The sequence below is a fragment of the Podarcis gaigeae genome, assembly GCF_964106915.1.
Source record: "Podarcis gaigeae genome assembly, chromosome: 4".
NCBI classification, from domain to species: domain Eukaryota; kingdom Metazoa; phylum Chordata; class Lepidosauria; order Squamata; family Lacertidae; genus Podarcis; species Podarcis gaigeae.
In genome coordinates, this window is record NC_139677.1 from 87,312,253 (window position 1) to 87,338,719 (window position 26,467).

Genomic DNA, 26,467 nt, shown 5'->3' on the forward strand with positions numbered 1-26,467 from the left:
TGCTTGCCCTTATGCAGAGTTTGTTCTTTTTAATGTTTATTTTGAATAACGATACAATTTGGGCTCATTTGGGCTCACAAAGGAGTCATATTCCTAGCTGCACCGGCTGCTTTATAGCTCTTTTGCTTCCGCAGAGTATTCAAAGCATATGGATGAATTTCAGCCCGTCATAAATAACCCACAAAGTCCTGTTTGGGATTGGGAGGCTTATCGCCAAGGAGAGAGGCATGCCTAAACTTCCCCTTGACAGGCTTTCCAGACAGATCTACATGCTACCACACTAGGATTTTTAAAGTGTCTAAAGCTATGAAGTATCAGGTTGTGGCTACTCTGCTTTGCCACATTGCTGTCCAGAGCAGTCAGTGATTGGTGGCTGGTAATGCTGAAACAAGCTTCCACAGCAGTAGTCTAATACCTAATTGGCCAGCCCATTTTATAACTGTAGTTAACCATTAGAGAGTTATGGCTCCACCTTCCTCCAAGCCAGCAATGTAGCAGTTGAGAGCCTTTCTGGCCCTCTAGATGTTGGGAGTGACAGACAGCATGGTAAAGAGACTGGAGCAGTGGCGGCAGCGGCAAAGGAGACCACCCTCAGCCACCTTGTTAGTTGCTGGAGCGAATGGTGGGAGCCAAGATACTTCCATGCTGGGGCAAGGCCCCATCTGATTCCAGCCCAAATATAGGCCCATTTTATTATTTAACAGCATCATCATCATCATCATCTTCTTCTTCATCTTATCTAAATTGCTTAATTTTAAAAAAATCAATACAATGGTACCTCGGGTTAAGTACTTAATTCGTTCCGGAGGTCTGTACTTAACCTGAAACTGTTCTTAACCTGAAGCACCACTTTGGCTAATGGGGCCTCCTGCTGCTGCCGTGCCACCGGAGCACAATTTCTGTTCTCATCCTGAAGCAAAGTTCTTAACCTGAAGCACTATTTCTGGGTTAACAGAGTCTGTAACCTGAAGCATATGTAACCTGAAGTGTCTGTAACTTGAGGTACCACTGTATACAATATTTACGAGCCATCTTTATAACCACATGCTAACAAGCTTGAATTAGTTCATTCACACTGTGAAATAATGAGTTGTTATGAATCACGACCATGGAAAGTATGGGGTTGCTGCAAGCCAGGAGATGGGAACTTGTGGGTCTCCAGAGGATTGTGGATTATAGCTCCCAGCAACCGTGCTCAACAGCCATCTTGATTCTTGTGGTAGTTGTAGCTCAACAACATACCCAGTGCTATGGGTTTGAAGCCAAAACCATTAGTGAATGTGGCCTATACCAAAAGAAAAATAAAGGAGAAGAGAAGAGAAGAAAGAGAGAAGAATTGCTTTGGTTTTTATTGTATCATATGTTGAAAACTCTTAATACATTTGATTATTATTTTTTACAAAAGTGAATGTGGCCAATTATTAGGCATAGCTTACCTTCAAGAAAGTTTCTAGATAATATTGTGAGAATGGACTTGTGGACACTTCCCCCCACCCCAGTGTAGTCAGCTTGATGGTGTTTCTTTCACAGTCAACGTTCTACACAAATTCCTGGTTTTTTAATGCAAAGTTGTGATGTATATTTGCATTTATAAATTCAGTTATATTGATGTTGTCATGCTGTTTGCCACTGTGTTGTTTATTCTTAATGTTGGCAGTGCAAAATCCCCAGAGGTCCCTGAGAAAAGGCGTTGACTGCTAAACTACTTTGAGAGTTGTAGCTCTTTAAGGAGGAATAGAGGTTCTCCCACAACTCTCAGCATTCTTTCCCAGGGTTCTTTGGGGGAAGCCATGACTGTTTAAAGCGGCATGACACCGCTTTAAATGTATAGTGCAGATGGAGCCCATGTGCTGTAGCAACCTTTCAATGGAGGTTTCTGAATAAAGGCAGCCTAAAAAAATAGTTAAAGAGATTGTTTCACAGGGGTGGGGAAAGGCCAGCCACCGGGTGATGGCCACTGGTAGGAGTTCTCCATGCCTTGAGAGTTTTGACTCCTCCAATCTGAATATGTTCATCCCAAATTTTACATGCCCCAAATCTTGACAGCAGATCTTGGCCTGCTTTCTTCCCTCACTGTTCCCAGGAACAGTGAAAGTTCCTGGTGAAAGTTCCCAGGAACTCAGCCCTAGTCCCGTAACATTGTATAATAAACATGTCCATCCTAACTTCCAGATACGACTTTGTAGAAGTGGAAGATATATCCGAAATCAGCACGCTCATCCGGGGACGGTGGTGTGGGTACAAGGAAGCTCCTCCAAGAATCACATCGAAAACAAACCAGCTAAAGATCACCTTCAAGTCGGATGACTTCTTTGTGGCTAAGCCTGGATTCAAGATTTATTATTCCCTGGTGGTAAGTAACACAACTGCTTGTTTCAATGGAGTGGAGATTGTGGCAAGAAAGAGCTAAAGGAACATTGGGGATGGATGGAGCAGTAGTTACCTTAGAGCAAAGGGGGGGGGGGGAAGTTAGCCGTAAATATTTCCTCTCCGAGAATATATCCCAGATCAGTAGGTTGACCATCCTCTGAGTAAATCAGAAGTTAAGGGGAAACTATAAAACTCTCTGCCGTCCTCTTTAATAACGTGTTTCAACCCCTGCTATCACTTTGTGGTCTGGAGCGACAAGCTGAGAGCAGTGAAAAAAGGTCTTGAAGAATAACACTGGGAATGGCTGCTCTTTCTAAGCAAAAGTGAGGTCAGAAAGGGGGAAATATACCTTCAGGGGTTGTAGCCCATGAATCTAAACAAGACACACACAGGTCATATACAATAAATGCTGCAGACAGAGCACAGAGTGCCTCAGCAGGCCGTTAATTTGGGATCCGTGGTTTTTCTGCAGAATGAAGGTGTTGCATGCATTGCTGCTTGCTATACTGGTGAAACAGAAGAATTTGAGGGAGGGAGTTAGGGGAGGAGGCAATTCCCCCCCCCCCAGTGGACTGGGCAGATCTGTGTAGAGACCAAGTGGCATAGTGGTTCGAGTGTTTGGCAAAAAGTGGGCAGAGCCAGATTCATTGTGTCTACATTCACACCACAGATTTAAAGCACCATGTTACCACTTTTATCATTATTCATTTAATTTGTACAATTTATACACTGCTTGATTGTAAAAAAACCAACAACTTCCAAGCAGTTTGCAAAAGACAAAACAGAAAAATCAAAAAGGATTTGCAACTCTGCTTTGAAACACAAAATTAAAAATACCTCGGCTTTCGAAGCACCTGGTTAGGCTTGTCTGAAGAGGAATGTTTTTAGCAGGTGCCGAAAAGAGTAGAGTGAAGGCGCCTGCTTGGTCTCAATAGGCAGGGGGTTCCCAAGTGCAGGCACTGCCACACTAAATAATAGAGTCCTACAAATGCAGAACGGGTTTTATGTGGCATCTGTAGTAGTACCACTTCCACTGATCGAAACAGTCATGGCTTCCCCAAAAGAATTCTGGGAGCTGTAGTTTGTTAAGGGTGCTGGCAGGAGACCCTTATTCCCCTCCCAGAGCTACAGGTCTTAGAGTGGTTCAATAAGCAATCCCACTTTCACAGGGAACTCTGGGAATTGTCTGCATGCAGAGAAGTGATTGATTGATTGATTGATTGATTGGACACAGGGAAGCTTTGAAGGTTTATGAGCCCTACATTCTGTGTAAACAACTGCTCCCTTCTTATTTTCCATTTGGCTCATGATTTACCTGTTTAATTCTTATGTCCACCCCCCAAATGTCTATTTTCTTAGAGCTATTAAAGAAATTTACATTTTTACAAAGGTGCAACTGTTTGAACTTGGTTTCTACTCAAATCTGTTTGCAATCTTAGTCATGATTTAAGTTTACCTGTGCCTCCTAGAAGCTGTTAGCAAGCGGCAATGTCCACACTGGCAACCTAAACCAAGTGAGGATAGACGATGGGTCTCAAGCCCTCAGTGAGTTAGTGACTTGTGAGGAAAAGCTCTGGCCGACTGAGCGGATGAGACCAATCATGGGTCCAATGGTCAAGAAGGCAGTTTCTGCAAGGGCTGTAGAGGGAAGTGAGGGGTGGATGGGGGTCATCAACCTGGGAAGGCGGCCCATCTAAGGAGAAGGACACCTCTGATCCTCAACCTGTGCTGCCTTGCGAGGTAAGTTGGGGAGAAGAAAAGGCTAAGGAGTAAACCCTTCACAAATCTGGAGTAGAGTCCCTAAGACAGTTGCTTGGCACCTGAAGGAGCGTCTCCACCCCCATCGTTCTGCCTGGACACTGAGGTCCAGTGCCGAGGGCCTTCTGGCGGTTCCCTCGCTGCAAGAAGCCAAGTTACAGGGAACCAGGCAGAGGGCCTTCTTGGTACTGGCACCCGCTCTGTGGAATGCCCTACCACCAGATGTCAAAGAGAAGAACAACTACCACACTTTTAGAAGACATCTAAAAGATAAACAACTATCTGACATTCAGAAGACATCTTAAGGCAGCACTGTTCAGGGAAGTTTTTAATGTGTGACATAATAGTGTATTTTTGGTCTTTGTGGAAGCTGCCCAGAGTGGCTGAGGAAACCCAGCCAGCTGGGCGGAGTACAAATAAATTATTATTATTATTATTATTATTATTATTATTATTATTATTATTATCTGAAGGCAGCCCTGTTTAGGGAAGCTTTTAATGTTTAATAGGTTATTGTATTTTAATATTCCGATGGAAGCTGCCCAGTGAGGCCAAGAATGGGGGGTCTTCTTATCTGGGCAACTCTGGACCTCCACACACTCTGCCCAGGCTTGATCCCCAGGGACGTCACTTCAGTGTTGCCAGTGTAGTGGTTTGGTTTTACCCCAGAGGCCTACTCCATTGTCTCTTGAGACAGATGAATGCAAAAAAAGAAGTAATTGTCTGCTAAACACTTGATAAAAGGGATTCAGGAACATAAAATTAAGTAGTATTATTGGTTGCCAGTGTGGTGAGAAGTTCCTGAACAATCTGAACACTGTTGGAGACAGGATACTGGGTTAAATTGACTATAGGGATAACTCACCAGAGCCGTTCTTCTAGGTAAATGACTACACCGTATAAGCCTTTAATTTGAAGGCAATTTAACAAAACAACAATTTATGATTTCCTTTCCCTGGAGTACCGCAATGCATAAAAATTAAGCAATGCTGCATTGTGTGATATTTCCAAAGGACCCCTCTTACAATTAGCCAGCTTTATGAGAAACTGTGAGCAGCTAATATGGGACCCTGGGGGTTTAGGGAAAAAACAAAATATATAACATTTCAACAGAGCAGCTTTTTCAGCAGCGGGAAATGGATAAGTGATGTTGCTGAGCATCTATCATGTTGGCAGCGTGAACAGAAATAAAAATATTTTGCATCCTGGACAACCTTTATGAGAGAAGTCCAGGAGCTGTAGTTTGTTAAGGGTGCTGGGAATTGTAGCTCTTTGGGGGTAAACTACAGGTCCCATAATTCTTTGGGGGAGGCATGTGGTTTAAATATGTGGTGTGGATGTGATTGTCACAGTGTATTCTGAAACCAAAATAGCCTTTCTTAGCTGCTAACCTGAGCATCACATGCCAGTTGGGAGTTCCTAGAAAGCTATCTATCATCTATCTATCATCTATCTATCTATCTATCTATCTATCTATCTATCTATCTATCTATCATCTATCTATCTATCATCTATCTATCTATAAATTTAAAAAGTAATCAAGCAGAATTAAAAAAAATATAACCTATTAAAATTTAAACAAAAACTACACACCACTGTCAGCTCCCAAAAAGTTTAAATGTGGGATATGCTGGAGGTTTGTAGAATGTGAATTGGTGATGGTGGTTGTTGTGTTAATTTAAAATAAAAATAAAAATGATTTGCTACAACAAATATGAAGCAATAATCAAAGCAACCATCAAGGGAGTGGGTTTCAGAAACCCAAACTATGATGCTGGGAATTCGAAAGTCATCTTTATTCATCTGAGATTATCTCTGCAAATTCATCTGAGATTATCTCTGCGTCAAAGGTGGGTTGCAATTACACTCAGCTCTTGCAGCACTGGCGATATAGCTCCCCCAGATGGCATGAAAATCACCTGGCATTGTCCCCTTACACATTGCTCTGATCTCCTGCACTCACTTCTCCATGAGTGACGCCCAACACCCCTCTTGATACCAGCATCTTGGTCTCCAGTCTCTCTCCCCTTTACCAGTGTGTTTGTGTATCAGAACAATTTATAATGTTTTCCAGGCTATAAACCTGCAAGAGAATGCTGTTAGTTGTTGTTTTTTTAATTTATTTAAGCCGTTCATCCCTTTTGTTCTTTACAAATAAGTTTAAAGCATCTTAAATTATTAACAGACACCGAATCAATAAAAGCAATAATAAAAACAAATCCCAACATTCTTTTTTAAAAAACAACAACAAAAAACACCCAGTATCATATAATAAGGGGAGGTGAAAAGAACTGACTGAGCAAAAAAGCTAATGCAATCTAATGCTGCTTTAATAAATGCAGAAGAACAGAAGTCGAACGTGCTGGATCAGACACCTATCTAGTCCAGCATCCTGTTCTCACAGTGGCCATCCAGATGTCTGTGGGAAACCAAGGAGCAGAACAAGTTTAAATGAGAGCCAGTGTGGTGTAGTGGTTAAGAGCGGTGGACTTGTAATCTGGTGAACTTGAAGCTGGTAGCTTCGAGAACACTGTCCAACCATCTCATCCTCTGTCGTCCCCTTCTCCTTGTGCCCTCCATCTTTTCCAACATCAGGGGCTTTTCCAGGGAGTCTTCTCTTCTCATGAGGTGGCCAAAGTATTGGAGCCTCAGCTTCACGAGCTGTCCTTCCAGTGAGCACTCAGGGCTGATTTCCTTCAGAATGGATAGGTTTGATCTTCTTGCAGTCCATACCACTGTAGTATAAACACCAACAACTGGGAAACACTGGCCTGCGAGCGCTCCACTTGGAGAACAGCCCTTACCAAAGGTGTCATGGGCTTTGAAGATGCTCAAACTCAGGATGCAAGGGAGAAACGTGCGAAGAGGAAGGCACACTTGGCAAACTCTCACCGTGATCAACTCCTACCCAGAAACCTATGTCCCCACTGTGAAAAGATGTGTGGATCCAGAATTGGCCTCCACAGTCTCTTACAGACTCACTGTTGAAACTGTTCATGGAAGACAATCTTTCTCAGCTACGAGTGATCACCAAAGAAGAAGAGTGGAGGTAGAACGTTCTCCTCCTTCTGACACACCTCTCCTCTCTGTCACCTGGCTTTCATCCAGAATTCTACCCACCCATTCTGTCTCTCATCCAGTTCCCCAAAAAACTGGAGTTAGGCTCCAGTTTCACCCAGAAGGTTCACCCAGAAAGTCTCACTAAGAGGGTTTGCGGAAAACTGCTGGCATCACCCTATTGGAGATATTAATACTGAAGCAATTGGATGCATAAAACTTCAAGTTGCCATGAAGTTCACTGGGTGACCTTGGGCCAGTCACTGCCTCTCAGCCTAACTCAACTCACAGGGTTATTTGGGGGATTAAATGAGGTGTGGGGGAACCTTTGAATTCCAGTGGGGTGGGAAGATGGGATGGAAATGCAATCAATAATTCTGGGTGGTGCTGTAGAAAAGGCTCTGTCTTGCATTTCAACCAGCCATGCTTTGGAAAGGGGCAGGATGCATTGCTACTGAACACATATCATTGCAAGTTTATGGATTATTTATACCTCTCCCTCCATTACTGCAACTGCTGCAGAGTACCTAGCCTCGTATGGATGACCCTGTCTCAAATAAGCCATTGCCATGTCTGCAGTTGCTGAATGGAAACTCTGTAATAAATTTCATTTGATTTTATTGGATTGGATAATCAAATAACATTGGCATAATTCAGCATTTGGCTTACTGCGGCGCAGTGTCATTTTCACTCTCAACAGAGTAAAAAGGTGTGTTCGAATAATGCCCAAGGTCTCTCCTGTCATTGTGTTTTTATAGGTTTAGCAAGCGGTGCAGGTTTTATCAGACGTGCTAACTACACATCTTGCTTTTGATGTCAAAATCACTGTGGCAAATCAATTTCTACAATTTTCCCCCATGAAATTACGTCAAATGATTGCAGTAGTGTTGGTTATACTTAAAAGCTTTATGACTCTTCACAGGCAACTGCTGAACCACTTAAGTCAGTGCAGATAACATCACGAGCCAGATAATAAACTTGAAAACAGACTGGATTTTTAATAAATGAGTTATAATCACTCCCTGGGAATGGGAAGACAAATATCATACCAGTCTGTGCCCTTAGAATAATAGAATCAGAATTGTAGAGTTGGAAGGGACTTGTCAATGCTTGACAGTGACCTCAGAGGTGGATCTTAAGGATGTTTTCAAATTAGGGATGGGGAAGGTGAATTTTCCTAATTTGCACTTTCCAAAATGATACATGAATCAAAACCCATCCAGCTGTCAGGGACTGGGCAGAGGAGGAATGGTGGAGACCAGCTCCCCAGCTTGACCCTTCCATGGAGGAGGAGGAGAAAGACAGTTTAGATTTACAACAGGAGTTTGCGGGAGGTCACGGCTCAGAGGCTGCAGAGGGGAGAAGCTGGGAAGTAATTAGAGAAGAGTGGGAGGAAGAGGAGGCACCAGAGGGGTGACAGATGATGGACACAGTGTCTTTAGAAAGCCTTCCAGACCCCCCTCCTCCCAGAACCCAGCGAGCCTTGAAAGCAGGAGAGCAAAGAGCTCAAGAACAGAGGGCACATAGCAGCACCTATAGGAGAGACAATGCAAATAGCGAAAGAGGAAGTGGGAGAGACAGGGGTGGAGATTCACTTGGGACAACACCACTATCCAAGAGGCTGGGCTCTATAGCCTCTCTCTGTAAATACTGCATTAAAAAGTGAACGGTAATAAAACTTCCCCTTGTTTTTGTATGTTCCTGGCAACTGGCTGGGAGTCACTGGCCGCAGCCTGATGCAGCCTTTGAAATTTGCAATTCACTGAATTTTGCAATGCAATTCTCCAGCTAAGCAATGTGTAGAAAAATGTACATACTAATGTCATTTTAAAGGCTTGTTTACCCTCTGCCAGGGTTAGGCTGGCTCAAACATCAGTAACTGAGTGTGTTTTGGATCTGGTGTAACTTTATACCAGCTTAATTCACACTGTTTTGTTTTATGGCAACTTCTGGTGTCTAGGATTGCTCCCTTGAAGATCCATTAATTCTTGGCCACCAAAGTTACCATATGATTGGAAAATGCAATTTTCCAAAATGTGGAATTATGTACAAAGTAAATCACCACCCAAGTCTTCTAGTGATGAGAAGTAACCACTGGAAGATATTTACAGGATTACCGTATTTTCCGTCCTATAGGGCGCACTGGCCCATAGGACACACCTCATTTTTTGGGGGGGGATGAATAAAAAAAATTATCCCCCCCCAGCCGCCCCAAGCCTTGCACACTCCTGCCCGAAGCACGGGGCACCCTCCGGAGGGCTCCGTGTGCTTCGGGCTGCAGGCTGCTGCCCCAAGCCTCGCGCGCCCGGCGGGAGCTCCCGCCGGGCGCGCCAGGCTTGCAGACACTCGCCTGAAGCACGGGGAGCCCTCCGGAGGGCTCTGCGTGCTTCAGGCGGCAGGCTGCTGCCCCAAGCCTCACGTGCCCAGCGGACACTCGCCGGGGCTGCAGGCTGCTGCCCGCAAGCCTTGTGAGCCCGTGGGAACTCCCGCCGGGCTTGCAAGGCTTGCAGATAGCTTCCTGAAGCCTGGAGAGTGAGAGGGATCAGTGCACCTCTCGCTCTCCAGGCTTCAGCGAAAGCCTGCATTCGCCCCATAGGACGCACACACATTTCCCCTTCATTTTTGGAGGTGAAAAAGTGCGTCCTATGGGGTGAAAAATACGGTAGGTCAAACAATGCAGTTGTTTTAAAAAATTCCATAAGCTCTGGGCCTCTCTGCTTTTCATGTTACAGTGATCATTAGAGGGGAATACAGAGCCCGGGACTAAAGATCTGAAAAAGCTATTAGGACATCTCATTAAATGATCTCTCGGGGCAAAAAATCTCTCCTATTGTCTGTTTCTTCCTTTCAGTCCAGTCTTGTTTTAAAAGCCCCAACAAATGGAGCTTCTATCACTCCTTCAGGGAGATCATCATGGAGAAAAATCTTGCTGTCAGGAAGATTTGTCTTCAAAGCAAGCTTATATTTTCCCTTTCTTTAATGCTGCCACATTATTCTTCCTGTCTTCGACCATTCTAAAGATCTATACTCTGTCTCTCCCATTCTCTACTCCCCACCCCAACGTTTCCTCTCTTCTTTCAAATATCCTCGGAGCAGCAAGCATTGCGATCGGTTTGCGAGTGGAATTTGCACTTGGCTCAAAAGTCACTGAAAGGGCCACACACACGATTCCATTTGCCTCATCTCAAATGCCACAGAGTTTCTTACGCCAGTGTAAGACCTCTTGTCTGGCTGAACCCAAGTCCTTCACTTCACTGCATTGAAGCTCCCTGCCCCATATCATACGAAGCTGCCTTTTTCAGCGGATGTTTGTCCATTGGAGCAAATGGGGCATTTATATTTCTACAGGGTATAAATAAGGGCTTGCCGATCAGAAGGTCGGTGTATCGAATCCCCGCGACGGGGTGAGTTCCCGTTGCTCGGTCCTTGCTCCTGCCAACCTAGTAGTTTGGAAGCACATCAAAGTGCAAGTAGATAAATAGGTACCACTCCAGCGGGAAGGTAAACGGAATTTCCGTGCACTGTTCTAGTTCGCCAGAAGCGGCTTAGTCATGCTGACCACATCACCCAGAAGCTGTACGCCAGCTCCCTCGGCCAATAAAGCGAGATGAGCACCACAACCCCAGAGTTGGCCACGACTGGACCTAATGGTCAGGGGTCCCTTTACCTTTATAAATAATAACAACAGAGAATGGGAGCACATAAAATGAATGGAAAAGTAAATAAGACTCTACAAATGAAAAAGAATGGGAACACATAATGATTCTGCTGCCTTGGGAGACCCCTAATGCTATTCATGGGGTCCCTATCCCTCGATGAAGCTACACTTGCTCCTTTTCAACCCTTCACTGTTGTGTCATGTTGTAGTTGAAACTTTATATCTTCTCATGATTGTCATCCCGGTATGCTCTCCTTGTCCAACAAAACCTCCATTTTCTCTTTGGCCTTCGTCTCATGAACAGTGTGTTTTTACATCTGGCAGTGTACAAGAGCTTCCATCTACAACAGGACTTCCAAAACAGATTTATTTATACTTGCTTCCCCCTCCCTCCCCCTGTGCTTTTTACAGTATGTGGTGCTTGCTAAGTTGTAAATCATGGCTCTGTAAATCAAGGCCTAGCACAACATTAGGCCATTGTCACCACCATCAACACCATTCTTCTTGAAAAGTGAATAATTTGAAGTCGTAACTATCCCTATCCACTTTATTCAGCTCCTCCTAGATAGACCTACTCTGTCACATCATCATCATCATCACCACATTCATATACCACTTTTTCTTCCACGGAGCTCAAGGTTGGTGTACATGGTTTCCCCCCATTTCATCCTCACAACAAGCCCATGAGGTAGGTTAGACTAAGAGATGGTGAGCTTCATGGTTGAGTGGGGATTCAAACCCTGGTCTCCCAGGTCATAGTCCAACACTCTAACCATTATACCACTCTGGCTCTTCCTCACTATCTACTATTGGTTCCCTCTCCTCATTCAACAAAACTCCCTTGGATCCCATCTACCAATCAGCAAACATTCCTTGATTTTCGAATAAGCCTTTTAAAGTAGTACCTTGGTTGTCAAAAGCCCTGGAACTCGGACATTTTGGCTCCCAAATGATCAAAACCCGGAAGTGACTGTTCCAGTTTTCGAATGTTATTTTGGAAGCTGAACATCCGACGGGGCTTCTGAGGCTTCCAATTGGCTGCAGCAGCTTCCTGCAGCCAATCGGAAGCCGTGATTTGGAAGTCGAACACTTTGGAAGTCGAACAGACTTCTGGAACAGATTCCATTTGACTTCCAAGGTATGACTGTATATGTAGAAGTTTATGCAGATTCAGTCTGTATTGCTAGCATTTTACTGTGAATTTCTCACAATATACATATACATTTTTATAAAGCAATTTCTCCTAATAAAAAGCACCAACACAATTTTATATATACATTTTTTAATATGTTACTCAGCTGAAGAACTGCATTGCAAAATTCAAAGAGATTTGAATGTTGCAGAATGGCTGTGTTTCGGTCCGGGTATTGTTTTGTTATGTGTGAATTGTGTGGGTTCACCTTTAAATGCAAACTGAATTGGATTTCTCACCCATCCCCATTATTAAACGATGGTAGACTGATAACCATCTAGCCAGGACATGTAAATCATCCCCTAGGTGAAACCGTTTTTATTTGAGGCTGGCCAAGGAAGAAATGCCTTCAAGCCAAGGACAATAGGACAGTGGATAATCAGTCTATTCCTCTTGTGGGTGATTTATCTCCTTCACAAATATGAGGAAGTAAAATGGTCTGCTTTCTCATTTTAACTGCAGCTCCTGGAGCTTGCAAGGGCCATCGTGGTGCTGGTTCAGGTACATTTGCCTGGTACATTCAAAAAGAGATTAAAGCCAGGGAAAGTGTTTTTCCACGCAGCCAACCCAACAGTGCACATAAGCCAGCAACCACACAGGTGTCTATTCTTCATTTATAGAGGCTTACATGGCACTTCCATCCGTAACGCAGAAGGAAAAGTGTGAGAATATATTTTGGTCAAAAGCAAGGTTGAAACGGAGGGAAGGTCTTTCACAGGTAGGAAGAGTTCCATCAAAAACGGAAAGGAGAATGGAAATTACCTCAAATTGCATGTTCATTCAAGGTCACAAATGGAAAATGATGTATGCTACTTTGAGCTCCTTGGAGGTAAAGTGGGATATAAATGTAGAAATAAATACATTAATGAATAAAATAATCACAATAACTGCACTTTAAAATATTGCTAGCAGCAAGGGTGTAATCTGGCAGTTTGACTTAGAACAAAGCCAAAATCAGGCATTTTAACACTCACCAAATATTTTCCCCATGGTAAAAGTGTCTTTGTTTCCTGCTCTTGAACTCTGAAATAGCATCCCTAGGTGAATTCACCATGATATCTGACTTTAGATAACTTTATAAAAGAATGGGGGGAAATTTACAAGTTATTTTGGAGACTACTGTAAGCAGATGGAAACAAGAGTAGGATTCTGACTCACTTGTAGTGTAAAAAAACATTATGGATAATATGGTTGGATAAAATAACTGGAGTACAAACTAATACAGTGGTACCTCTGGTTACATACGCTTCAGGTTACATATGCTTCAGGTTATAGACTCCTCTAACCCAGAAATAGGGACGCGGGTGGCGCTGTGGGTAAAACCTCAGTGCCTAGGACTTGCCGATCGCATGGTCGGCGGTTCGAATCCCCGCGGCGGGGTGAGCTCCCGTCTTTCGGTCCCAGCTCCTGCCCAACTAGCAGTTCAAAAGCACCCTTAAGTGCAAGTAGATAAATAGGTACCGCTTTCTAGCGGGAAGGTAAACGGCGTTTCCATGTGCTGCGCTGGTGCTGGCTCGCCAGAGCAGCTTCGTCATGCTGGCCACGTGACCCGGAAGTGTCTCCGGACATCGCTGGCCCCCGGCCTCTTAAGTGAGATGGGCGCACAACCCTAGAGTCAGACACAACTGGCCCGTACGGGCAGGGGTACCTTTACCTTTACCTTTAACCCAGAAATAGTACCTCGGGTTAAGAACTTTGCTTCAGGATGAGAACAGAAATCGTGCTCTGGCAGCGCAGCAGTAGTGGGAGGCCCCATTAGCTAAAGTGGTGCTTCAGGTTAAGAACAGTTTCAGGTTAAGAACGGACCTCCGGAACAAATTAAGTACTTAACCCGAGGTACCACTGTATGCAGTTGTAGATGTTTTAAAACAAGACTCCATGGACAGGATTGGGGGGGGGGGGAGTCACAAGATTCACAGAATCTCCACATATTACTTTATCGATGTGTGTTTGTTTGTATTTTTTTATTTGTAAAATTAATTCATCAGATATCAGCATCTTTAGTTAACTAGAATGGTATCTTGTAAAATGAATAACAATCGTTTCTTTCATTTAAATATCTCTTTGCAAAACAAAAACAAAAAGCAAGACACAGATGTTGCAAATTAAATTGGAATAAGGAGATGCCACTCTTTCACACACAGACACACATAAAAACACACACTTCCACACACCTCTTCTAACCATCTGGCTGAAGTCAGCTGAACACAATCCAAATAGGCAGTATTATTTCCTACTGTTTACAGAAAATCAGCATCTTTCGAGCCCATCAGTAAGCAAAGAAACTTGGCAGAAGATCATCCTTCTAAACTTTGGAGACTGGAGGAGGGGGCATCTCTTGTTATTTCCCATTGTTGTTAAATTTTTAGGAAGTCTACAAGCAGTTCTTGCTTTTATGTTTTCATTTGAAAATATATGTACCCAACCACCCTTTAATAGATGCATTGTTTTCCAGGAAGGGAGTGAATTGCTTAGCCCTTTGCTGCATCTGTAAAATATTATCCACATTTCTGTCATAAGTTTCCTGCAAAATTAAGTGGGGCCCACAGAGACGGAGCTTTTAAAATGTCGATGAACCATCATATAAGATCAATAAGACAAAGGGAACTTTGCAGCAAGTAATCACCAAGCATTGGCAAAAACACTGTCCCTATAGGGAGCACATATCCAATATCCTCATCCAGTCATTTGTGGAACACGCTTCGAATATTCATCTCTTTGGATAATTGTGTGAAAGGTGCAGTAAAATAACTAGGCCAGGGTGAGGAACTTCTTGCTGGGCAAACCTCCTAGAGTCACATGCTGGTGATGAGTGAGGCCAGAAGCAAACACAGGAGGAGCAACAAATGTTAATTTAGCCTTCGTAGAATAGGCTAGTTTCTAGACATACTCACATCCAGTCAAGCAAAAATCACCTATCAGCATTCATGGACACTCAAGGAAAATGTGAAGTAGGGGGTCGTGATATTGGAAGAGAAGGTGTGGCTGAAAAGGGTGTGTGGCCTGGGAACAGCCCTGCATAGGGGTAGGGGAGCAATTTAATTCATCTTGCTTCTAAAGGCAACCTTGTTCAACGCACACTTTCTGAAACAATATACAAACCAAGTTTATACTAGGGTAGGTGTAAATTCCTGCCAACCTAGCAGTTCGAAAGCACGTCAAAGTGCTAGTAGATAAATAGGTACCGCTCTGGCAGGAAAGTAAACGGCGTTTCCGTGCGCTGCTCTGGTTCGCCAGAAGCAGCTTAGTCATGCTGGCCACATGACCCGGAAGCTGTATGCCGGCTCCCTTGGCCAATAAAGCGAGATGAGCGCCGCATCCCCAGAGTCGTCCACGACTGGACCTAACGGTCAGGGGTCCCTTTACCTAGGTGTAAATTTAAAAGCATATATTACCAATCAACAACAACAACAACAACGAATTGCAAATATGTGTATACCGGACAGAAATGCATACAAATGTTTATATTATGAGAAAAATCACATTTAAATTGCAAACTGGCGTGGAAACATAGATAACTGAACTTACAATAGGAAAAACTAAAAAATGAAGGGAAGTCAAAATCAACAGCTTAAGCGCTACTTAAATCAATGGGGACTACTTCTGAGTAAATGCATGTAGGATTGCGCTGTAAAAAAATACATGCATATATTTTCCAGGAGAAGAAAAAGAAGATATCCTGCCACATAGGATTTAACCAGCTTCAACAGTATCTGGGGCAACATGAGGAATGCTTTGTATTTGTATAAACTGCGGGTGGTATTCAATGCTTGTCCTACACAGACTAGATACATTGAAGTTAATGGGCATGACAAGCTTAGGTTCATTGATTTCATTGGGTCTACTCTGAGTAAGACTTAGGTGACTACAACGCATTGCTATGTAATACAGAAATAAATTTAACTCTCCGGGTAAACACTTCTCTATCTCAGTCCCCAATATTAGCAGACTACAGTGATACCTCAGGTTAAGTACTTAATTCATTCCGGAGGTCTGTTCTTAACCTGAAACTGTTCTTAACCTGGAGCACCACTTTAGCTAATGTGGCCTCCCACCACCGCTGCACGATTTCTGTTCTCATCCTGAAGCAAAGTTCTTAACCCAAGGTAATATATCTGGGTTAGCAGAGTCTGTAACCTGAAGCGTATGTAACCCGAGGTACCACTGTACTGGAAAGGTCACGTTATATTGCTTGAGAAACACTCCCCCCCCTTTAAACAACCACAACAGGGCATGCACAGCCCTTATTTACAGGTGAGCTTCAAAATGTCACCCCTCAATGTCAAGGGAGGAAGGATGTGGGAATGACCACATTGCTTCACCCACCCTTCAGTTATTAACCTCCCGTAAATTATGAAGGGCTGTTTTTCTGCTCTGCTGTAGTCAGGAGAGACTACTGAAGCATCCACTGCTCTCTTTTTTTCCTTTTCCTTTTTTTTTTTGCAATTTCACTCAAGGCATTTTCTTGTATTACCAACGAGGCTCATGCTGAAATCTGCCAGTCAGCATGGCAGAAGTTAACCAAAGCTCTCCCAAGGGCACTGGATTTTGCACTGGGAATAAGGTGCAATTCTCAGAGCCAAGGGAAAAGGGTGAATCAAAGGGCAGAACTACACCCTCTGTGCATATGGGGAGGGATGCAATTTAGTTCACATTTAAACCTTAAGTAATTTGCAATTTGTGGACCAAAACATAGCCATCCTATGAAATTTGCGCTCCTCTGAATTTTGCCATGGAGCCCATTACACAGGCAATGTGTACAAAAATATATACGCATGTAGCAGGGTAAAGTCTGCCTAAAACTGCATAAGTTAGTAAAAGAATAAGATGCAAAAAAAAATGCATATCGTTGGGGGAATTAGCTTTACAAAAATGTGTAAAAGAGTCAAAATTGCATTCAAAATGTGTATCTTAGGAGAAAGTCAGTTTTTAAAATTAAAATAAATGCAAGCTAATGTGAAGATCTGAATTTAAGATTGGGGAAACTGTCACGATTTCCCCTACCAGTCACCTAAGAATAGGGATGGAAAACTCCATCAGTTTCTGTTCTCTAAGTTCCCTATTTTTGCAGTCATGAATTGAGTTCTCCACATTTCTATAGCATTTTGCGTTATTTTTTATTTTTTAAGAACTTAAGGAAATTCATCAACATTTTAGTGCAGCTGTGTCCTAATCAACACATTTCATTCGGTTTTTGACTAATGCATATGTTTTAGTGAGCACTTTCCCCTCAATACAACACGTTTTGTGTGTTCTTTTCATGATTAAGTTCATTTTCATGTACCATTTACCCTCACATTTCCAAGCATTGTTTGGTTGAAAAGCTGGACTTAAAAAATTGGGTAAATGTGAATTGAAAAGGGTGGCTGCGTTTTGCTTCATGCATCATTTCAGAAAGTGCACATTTAGTAGGTTCGCCTTTAAATGCAAACAGAATCAGGTTTCTCCCCCATCCTTCTCTGTGACCCTACCTGTCTTAAACTTGAAACCTACCCATTACAGTAGATGCTAACTACTCCCTTTTATTTTTATTTTAAAGGAAAGTTAATAATTCTTCCTTGTTTACCCACTGCACAGTTTCATAAATAAGGAAGCAATCCAAGCCCAAGATCTACCTGGCTAAATAAGGATCCAATAGGTCTCTGGCTCAGTAAAGCACGAGACTCTGAATCTCAGGGTCATGGGTCATGAGTTCGATCACCAAAAGATTCCTGCATTGCAGGGAGTTGGGCTAGTTGACCCTTGTGACCCCTGTTAGAATTCCTGCTCTGTGATTGCAGTCATGGGATTGTTGTCTGTCACATGACGGTGTATGTTTTGACTCCACAGAGTGGGAAGTGACGGAGACAGGATGTTTGTGTTATTGTGTTATGTGAAGTGGGACTGTCCTTTGTTCTTTCTCCTTGCTGTCTGATGCTAGAGAGAGAGGGAACCATGTTGCAGTGCTCCATGTGTGTTTTATATGTAAATAAAGTAGATTAGCCAAAATGCTGAGTTGCTGAGGTCTGTCATGCAAAGCTGTGAAGACTCTGCTGATCCCTGAGTGTTCCAATGTCTGTTGGCATCGGTCGCTGTGATGTTTGGGCTGAAGAAAGCTTTTGAATCACCCGAATGAACGACTGGGCGGGAGAGATCATGCCAGTTCGGCATGTGTCTCTACCAGGGTCCTACTCGAGAGTAGGAAAAGCTCCTGACAGCCCCATCCAACTCTACAATTCCATGAATTGCTGGTGCGGCTGGGCTATGCAGGTGCAAGCCACACCTTCTGACTGAGCCAGAGATACCCTGGCACAACTCTCTCATCATGGCTCATCTGGGGCTCAGCTGAGACCAGCAGATCTTATGTTGCCTTCAGCAGCGGAGCAAGCCGATTGGGCACCTGGAGCGGCATGTGTGCCCTGGGCCCAGGAGCAGGGCCAGCTGCCCACAGGGGGTGGGGCAAGCCACCCGTGGGGGGGGTGAGCCGGGACAGGACACTCTGCGGGACCTCCGAGGATTCTGCCTGCCTCCTCCCACTCAGCCGCCCTACAGCTGAGGGGGAGGCGGAGGGCGGACCATTTGGGGCAGCGTGGAGCCTGCGGGTGCCCAAACCATTGTGTCACTCCCAGGAGAGACGCATGGCTTGGGCGCGCTGCAGGCCCCACGGTGAGTGCCACCTGGCATTTTGTCACACCCCCCAGTGGTGACCCCCAGGGCGGACTGCCCCCACCGCACCCCCTTCCTCCGCCCCTGGTTGCCTTAAGTCCTGAAAAAGATATTCTGGGGCAGTGGCAGGGAGTAGCAGGGGTACTCACAGAGCACTCCCTCTGTTCAGATCAGTCACGTGACATGGCAACCAGGTGGAACTTCCACCAGTAAAAGCAGTGACTTTTCAAAACTCTATTTTGAAAAGCTTGCTTTCCCTCTGCCAGTCTCGGGCAGCAGCATCTCTGTTCCTGAATAAGTTTGGATGTGGTGTACATTATGCCAACTTCATTTAAGCCATCATAAATTACACTGCCTTCCCATAGTTCGAATCGTCCTCAAGCCACGCATTTGGACATCCTTCTCCTGCTAACATAATAGCAAGGAACGAGAGAGGTGCAGACCAAACTCGCCTTCTACTTAAAGCCATTTTGCACCTTTCACTTTTCATAAATAGACAAACCAGGCTCAGACTGACCTTGACTGTAATTACAGCTGAAAACCTTCATGTTTCTTTGACAGCGTTTGGACTATCATACTCTCTCCCCAATTATAACAAGTGACTATGTCAGAATGGATCAGGAGGCACCCACTACATCATTGTGCCCTGTTATTAACGTAGTCATCACCAATAATGGAATTATAGCTAGAGATGTATTGTGGCAGGCAGCCACACATCCTCTCTCTTTCTCTGTGGCTCCTGGTTATTTAAGGCTCAGCTCAGGCATTGTGTCTTGAGAGGGAGAGGAACTCATTGATTTTCAAAGGTTACACCTGAGCCACAAGTCCCCTCGTGCCATTCTGCAAACTTTGTTGTTGTTGTTTAGTCTTTTAGTAGTGTCCGACTCTTCATGACCCCATGGACCAGAGCACGCCAGGCACTCCTGTCTTCCACTGCCTCCCGCAGTTTGGTCAAACTCATGCTGGTAGCTTTGAGAACACTGTCCAACCATCTCATCCTCTGTGCCCTCCCTTCTCCTTGTGCCCTCCAACTTTCCCAACATCAGGGTCTTTTCCAGGGAGTCTTCTCTTCTCATGAGGTGGCCAAAGTATTGGAGGCTCAGCTTCACAATCTGTCCTTCCAGTGAGCACTCGGGGCTGATTTCCTTAAGAATGGATAGGTTTGTTCTTCTTGCAGTCCATGGGACTCTCAAGAGTCTCCTCCAGCACCATAATTCAAAAACATCAATTCTTCGGTGATCAGCCTTCTTTATGGTCCAGCTCTCACTTCCATACATCACCACTGGGAAAACCATAGCTTTTACTATACGGACCTTTGTTGGCAAGGTGACTCTACTTTTTAAGATGCTGTTCTGCAAACTACTTTTCGCATTTTCCTCCATTCCAAAAGATGGTTTCTTATAGGGATCGGTGAGGAATTTGATTAGATTCCAAAATGAAGTGACCTGATTCCCAACCTCCAGCTAACTGGAATTTAGTTATCCACTAGCTTTTCTGTTTGCAGGATGTTCTGATGCTATTCTATGTTATATAATAATATATGCGCTTTGAGAGTGGATCCTTTTAGAAAAGGCCATGCTGAGAGAATATGCATTCAGAAATGAGTTTTGTTGTTGAAAATGTGTTTAAAAATATACATTTAGCTGCCTCTCCTAGCCCAAAAATGTAAAGACGACAAGATACCAATGAAAGAAGAATGGCAAGCCAAACTTATGGAATATGCAGAAATGGTGAAACTTACAGGAAGTATCAGGGATGCAGGTGGCGCTGTGGTCTAAACCACTGAGCCTTTGGGCTTCCCGATCAAAAGGTTGACAGTTCGAATCCCCGCAACAGGGTGAACTCCTGTTGCTCAGTCCCAGCTCCTGCCAACCTAGCAGTTTGAAAGCACACCAAAAGTGCAAGTAGATTAATAGGTACCACTCTGATAGGAAGCTAAACAGTGTTTCTGTGAGCTGCTCTGGTGTCGGTGTCCCATTGCGCCAGAAGTGTCTTAGTCATGCTGGCCACATGACCTGGAAAACTGTCTGCGGACAAACGCCAGCTCCCTCGGCCTGTAAAGCAAGATGAGTGCCGCAACCCCAGAGTCATTCGCAACTGGACTCAACAGTCAGGGGTCCCTTTATATTTACCTTACAGGAAGACTCAGAAACAATGACAACGAAGATTTTAAAAAAGACTGGGAACTCTTTATGTTCTACATACAGAAATACTGTAAAGAAATGGACTCACTAGCTGGGTTTGATTAAACATTTACAACTAAGAAAACAAGTTCAAAGGTTAAGAAACAATAATATGAAATGTCATTGAGTGTAAGAGGTAACTATGAAAGAAAATTTGGTGTAAAATTGATAAGAAAATAAGAGCATTTAGATGTAAGATCATAAAAATAAGACAACAATTAAGCAGAAGGAGTAAATATTTTAAGAACCAGAAGGGGACGTTGATGGAAGTCATGAGGAGGTGGGGTTATATGATAAATGTTATATTGTGTCATGTGGTTGAATATTAAATTGTAAAATTCAAGAAATTTTTTTAAAAAACACACATATATTTAAATGCAGTGGTGGCTAACTCCCTCTGGGAATGGGAGGCAGGAAGACTGACAGTGAAAATTACCAACTGAAATTTTAAAAAAAGGTGCTTCATGATGTTTAGGCACCTACTGTAGACATTTTTGTTTACAAATAATTTCTCCAAGGTATAACCCAATCATCTATGGAATATCGATTGCAGATCTGCAGAAATTGTTTTATTAGGCTGGATCCAACAACCTTTGTCCACTAGACAAATATTTGGCCACAAAGAGCAAGGGCTCTTGTGCTAGAAGACAGGTGACGTTTAATGCTAAACAACAGAGGAATCCTATGCAGCAGTTGCACTAGTGGAAACTGGTTGTGCAACCTGCCTATGCGTTCTCTCATGCAGCAACGTTCTGCTGGTGCGAAACATTTCACAAGTGGAACAAGTATACCACTACGTGACTTTAATTTGCACTGTATTAGATGCAACCCGCTGCTTTGAGCATTGGAAAAGAACGGAGCAAAATCTTGTGTTACGAATTGAAATGCCCAGCGACCATATAGTTCATCCTTTGTATATATATTTTTATAAAAAGACATGTACAATAATGTTGTGACTCTAATATCTGCCCCTCCCCATCCTTTATTTTTCTGTTTGATCTTCAGGATGATCTCCAGCCTGCTGCAGCTGAAACCAACTGGGAATCGGTCACAAGCCCCGTCTTGGTAAGTAAAATGTGAAATGTGCATTTTAGAGAAATTCAGATTTTTTCCCCATTATTTATTTATTTATTTGTATGTGTCCCCTGGACATGGAAGCCCATGGAATGATCATGTTTTCATTTTCTCTCCCTCATGTATCACCACCATATAAAGACACATTGGAAAATCTGAATAACTGATTTTATTTAGCAAAATTTATATATGCATTAATTAAAAAAAAAAAACCAACACCAAGCTATTTACCTATGCAGTAACATATGCCTCTCTGGAGGGTTGTCTGTACCTTTTTAAAACTTGGCTAAATCTCTTTGCTAGATACATACCGATGGACATGTGCAAGTTCATTCGGAATTAGTTGTTATCTCTCTGGAGAATAAGAACATCACACAATGGCTTGGCACTCATTAGAAGGGAGCTGCCAATGTTTGCTACTGAGGAGCAACCTATTGAAAGTTGCTGAATAGCAACAGTGAGGTCAATAGCCTGGCAAGTCTTAACCTTGTCCCATTAAAACAGTTCTCCTTTGTCTTCTTCTCTGGATGCAACGCTCGAGTCACAATACGCTTGGCAAAAAGCTTTTTCTCCTGAAACTGGTAATTCCCTGTTTGCAGAACAAGCTCAAGTTTGTTAGGCTGCCATTTATTCATTTGCTTTTCTTATGCATCTGCCAGGGCCAGCAGGTTATCTTAGGATGTGTGATTGTTCTCTTGACTTACCCTTCTCTTTCAGTAGAGCTGAGCTTTCATTTTGCTGCATAGTAATTGAAATGGGAGGGACGCGGGTGGCGCTGTGGGTTAAACCACAGAGCCTAGGACTTGCCGATCAGAAGGTCAGCGGTTCGAATCCCTGCGACAGGGTGAGCTCCCGTTGCTCGGTCCCTGCTCCTGCCTACCTAGCAGTTTGAAAGCACGTCAAAGTGCAAGTAGATAAATAGGTACCACTCTGACGGGAAGGTAAATGGCGTTTCCATGCGTTGCTCTGGTTCACCAGAAAGCGGCTTAGCCATGCTGGCCCCATGACCCGGAAGCTGGATGCCGGCTCCCTTGGCCAATAAAATGAGATGAGCGCCCCAACCCCAGAGTTGGCCACAACTGGACCTAATGGTCAGGGGTCTCTTTACCTTTTTAATTGAAATGGGGGTGGGGGGATCTATCCTTTCAAAGGTAAAAGTTTTATATAAAAGAAAAGCAGCATTGTATGAAGGTCCATGGCTCAGTTGCTGAGCATCTGCTTTGCAAGCAGAAGGTCTCAGGTTCAATCCCCCATCAACTCTACTTCAGTCCCCTGTCTGAAACCCTGGAGAGATCTCTCGCTTACTTCAAATCCCTCTTCAAAACTCATTTTTTCCATGAAGACTTTGGTACAACCATTTCATTCCCACACCCCACTATAACCAGACCTAACTGTGTGCAGTTGAAATAGTCAAAGTAGTCTTCAGTTTACCCCAGTGTTCATTTCCTGCCCTTTATCTCTGGTCAAATGTTGGGCAGGGACTTATCCTCTTTTACTTTGTAAAGTGCCATGCACACACCAATGGCACTACTGAAATAACACATGCAAACACAGTCAGCTGGTTAACCATGATCATATATATATGCCTAGAGACAGATAGTCAGGTCATGGTATCCACAGCAGTGATCAGAAAAGTAATGGCCACTGGGAGGAGTGCAGAGAGAAGAAATGCCATGGTGCCTCTGCAGCAGCACAACCGGATGCCTTCATCTGCTTTGGCTGCAACAAACATGTCTCTCCTATATTGGTCTCTACAGCCACAGCAGGAGCTGTAACTCCAATGGTTTGACTTCACCCCCAAAGGTGCATTCCTCCACTGTCTCCCGAAATAGACGGATGCCAACCATAGATAAACATATGATAGACAGGTGACAGCTAGATAGATGATAGCTAGATAGATAGATAGATAGATAGATAGATAGATAGATAGATGATAGATAGATGATAGATGATAGATGATAGATGATTGATAGATGATAGATGATAGATAGATAGATGATAGATGATGATAGATAGATAGATAGATGATAGATAGATAGATAGATGATAGATAGATAGATAGATAGATAGATAGATAGATAGATAGATAGATGATAGATAGATAGATAGATATAGATAGATGATAGATAGATAGATGATAGATTTGTAGTTGTTTAGTCATTTAGTTGTGTCCGACTCTTCATCACCGTTGTTTTTTGCAATGCACAATATTAGCCCTGTATGAATACATTCTATGAACCAGATCTGGGGAAAAGTTTTATTTGAGATGTTTGTCACTTTCTACCTGCGTTTTTCACAGTACACCGCACTGTATGTCACTCTTAGGGCGTTTCCTATCACTCTCCGTCAGTGACCGACCCTACTCTTACGGCAGAAGCTCTGGATCAAACCGTTGCTGGATTTGACACCGTGGAGGAACTCCTCAAGCACTTTAACCCAGACACGTGGCAAGAAGATCTCGAAAGTCTGTACACAGACACTGCCCCACATCGAGGCAGAAGTTTCTATGAAAGGAAATCGAAAGGTAGGAAGAAACCTGTTGAAACTTTGGTGTGCAGAGTGCGGTTTGTGAATTTTGCTAGTGGGTAGCCTTTACCAGTGTGGCACTGTGGGTTAAACCACAGAGCCTAGGACTTGCCGATCAGAAGGTCACGGTTCGAATCCCCACGACGGGGTGAGCTCCCGTTGCTCGGTCCCTGCTCCTGCCAACCTAGCACTTTGAAAGTGTGTCAAAGTGAAATTAGATAAATAGGTACCGTTCCCGCGGGAATCTAAACGGCATTTCCGTGTGCTGCTCTGGTTTGCCAGAAGCGGCTTAGTCATGCGGGCCACTTGACCCAGAAGCTGTACGCCGGCTCCCTCAGCCTATAGAGCGAGATGAGCAGCGCAACCCCAGAGTCGGTCATGACTGGACCTAATGGTCAGGGCTCCCTTTACCTTTACTAGCTTTTACCCATTGCAATTGTGCACTCAAAGATCCTTTTAGAGTAAGAAAGTAATGAAGTTGTTTTATACAGGAAGTACATAACTTGGATAGGAAAGATTTCGAGGTCTAAGATGGCTAATCTAGAGAAGACAAAGATTGCTATGCTTGTTCCTTAGTTTTCAGAGGATAGATCCAAGACCTCTCATCTTCACATCTGAGAGAGAAGTGTGAGGAGGAACAGATTAGGAAATGGCAGTTTAAATTGGTATGCAGAGTTCAGTCACAACTTGAGAATCCAGTTCATCAGAGAATACACTTTGACAAGAGAACATCCTTGGCAAACAGCTGAGAGATTCTCCTATAGGGGGAATTATTACATTGACTTCATTGCTGTGTTGTGTTAACCTGGGTAACAGTTAACAGCAACGAAAGCACCAGACAGCATTTTTACTGCACATTAATGCATTCTGGGGAGGTTTAATGGGATTCAGGCTTTCTTGGCACTGAACTGTATTGTACTGTTGCAGCAGCTTTTCAGGAAAAATAATTAAAATTAATGGCAAAATTAGCAGGATGTAAGAGATAAGAAAAGCCGTTCTGTTCTCTGGAGAGGTCACTTTCTGGTTCTTGTGGAGAAACCGTTTTCAATGGAGCCCAGCAACAGAAGCACGCAACTGTATTGAGGCAGTACCGGGGTTGAAATTTTGCACCCTTAACAATTTTGCACCAGGGGGAATGACCCCTCTGCCCCACCTCACCCCCAATGCTACACCACTGGTTCTGACACTTTGAGATCTCTGCTTTGAGCCAGCCAGGTTCAGATGTACTTGGTTTTCCCATGATGGGTGCAATATGAAGAGATAACTTGCATTTCTGAATGGCCCCACTGTGCATGAATTCTCATGACACCCCACATCGAATGCAGTGATTCTCACACTTAGTATAAAAATGGGTGAGTGAATCAGAGGCCTTTGAGTGTTCCACACTACTATTGGAACTCCTCAAGGGATCACGCCAGAGACCAGGCAGAGGAGTACTGCTCTGATGAGGAATTGTGGGAGCCTCCCTCTGCTGCTGACCAGGATCCTGAAGCTGCCCAGGAGCAGAAGAAGCAGTATAGATTTGGAACAGTGGTTTGCAGAGGGGCATAGTTCTGAAGACAAAAGTTGGGATGAACTGGGGAGTGAACAGCAAAGTGGAGAAGAACTGGAAGAGAGAGAGCTAACTGACTCTCTCTTGCTGAAAAGTGTCCAGTCTGTAAGCCCAAGGTCACGTACAGCAGATATGATGGCTACACTAAAAGCACTGTGGTTGTAAGATCAGGTTGCAAGGCATGGGGGGGAGTGGGTGGAAACCTTAACTGGGAACACCTCCATTCCAAGAATGGCTACTGTGGTAATTTAAGACTCTTTAAGTGGGTGGCGCTGTGATTTAAACCACTGAGCCTAGGGCTTGCTGATCCAAAGGTTGGCGGTTCAAATCCCCGCGACGGAGTGAGCTCCCGTTGCTCGGTCCCTGCTCCTGCCCACCTAGCAGTTCGAAAGCACATCAAAGTGCAAGTAGATGATAGATTTGTAGTTGTTTAGTCATTTAGTTGTGTCCAA

General features: G+C 43.8%; 1 protein-coding gene across 1 annotated transcript in view; it reads left to right on the top strand.

The window, feature by feature from the left end:
- Nucleotides 1–26,467, top strand: part of PDGFD (platelet derived growth factor D) — a 143,668-nt gene that overhangs the window by 93,068 nt on the left and 24,133 nt on the right. The window contains exons 3-5 of the mRNA XM_083737124.1: nucleotides 2,173–2,353; nucleotides 21,869–21,928; nucleotides 24,263–24,461. Coding sequence (XP_083593250.1) covers nucleotides 2,173–2,353; nucleotides 21,869–21,928; nucleotides 24,263–24,461 — 440 coding nt within the window. The remainder of the gene's footprint in view (nucleotides 1–2,172; nucleotides 2,354–21,868; nucleotides 21,929–24,262; nucleotides 24,462–26,467) is intronic.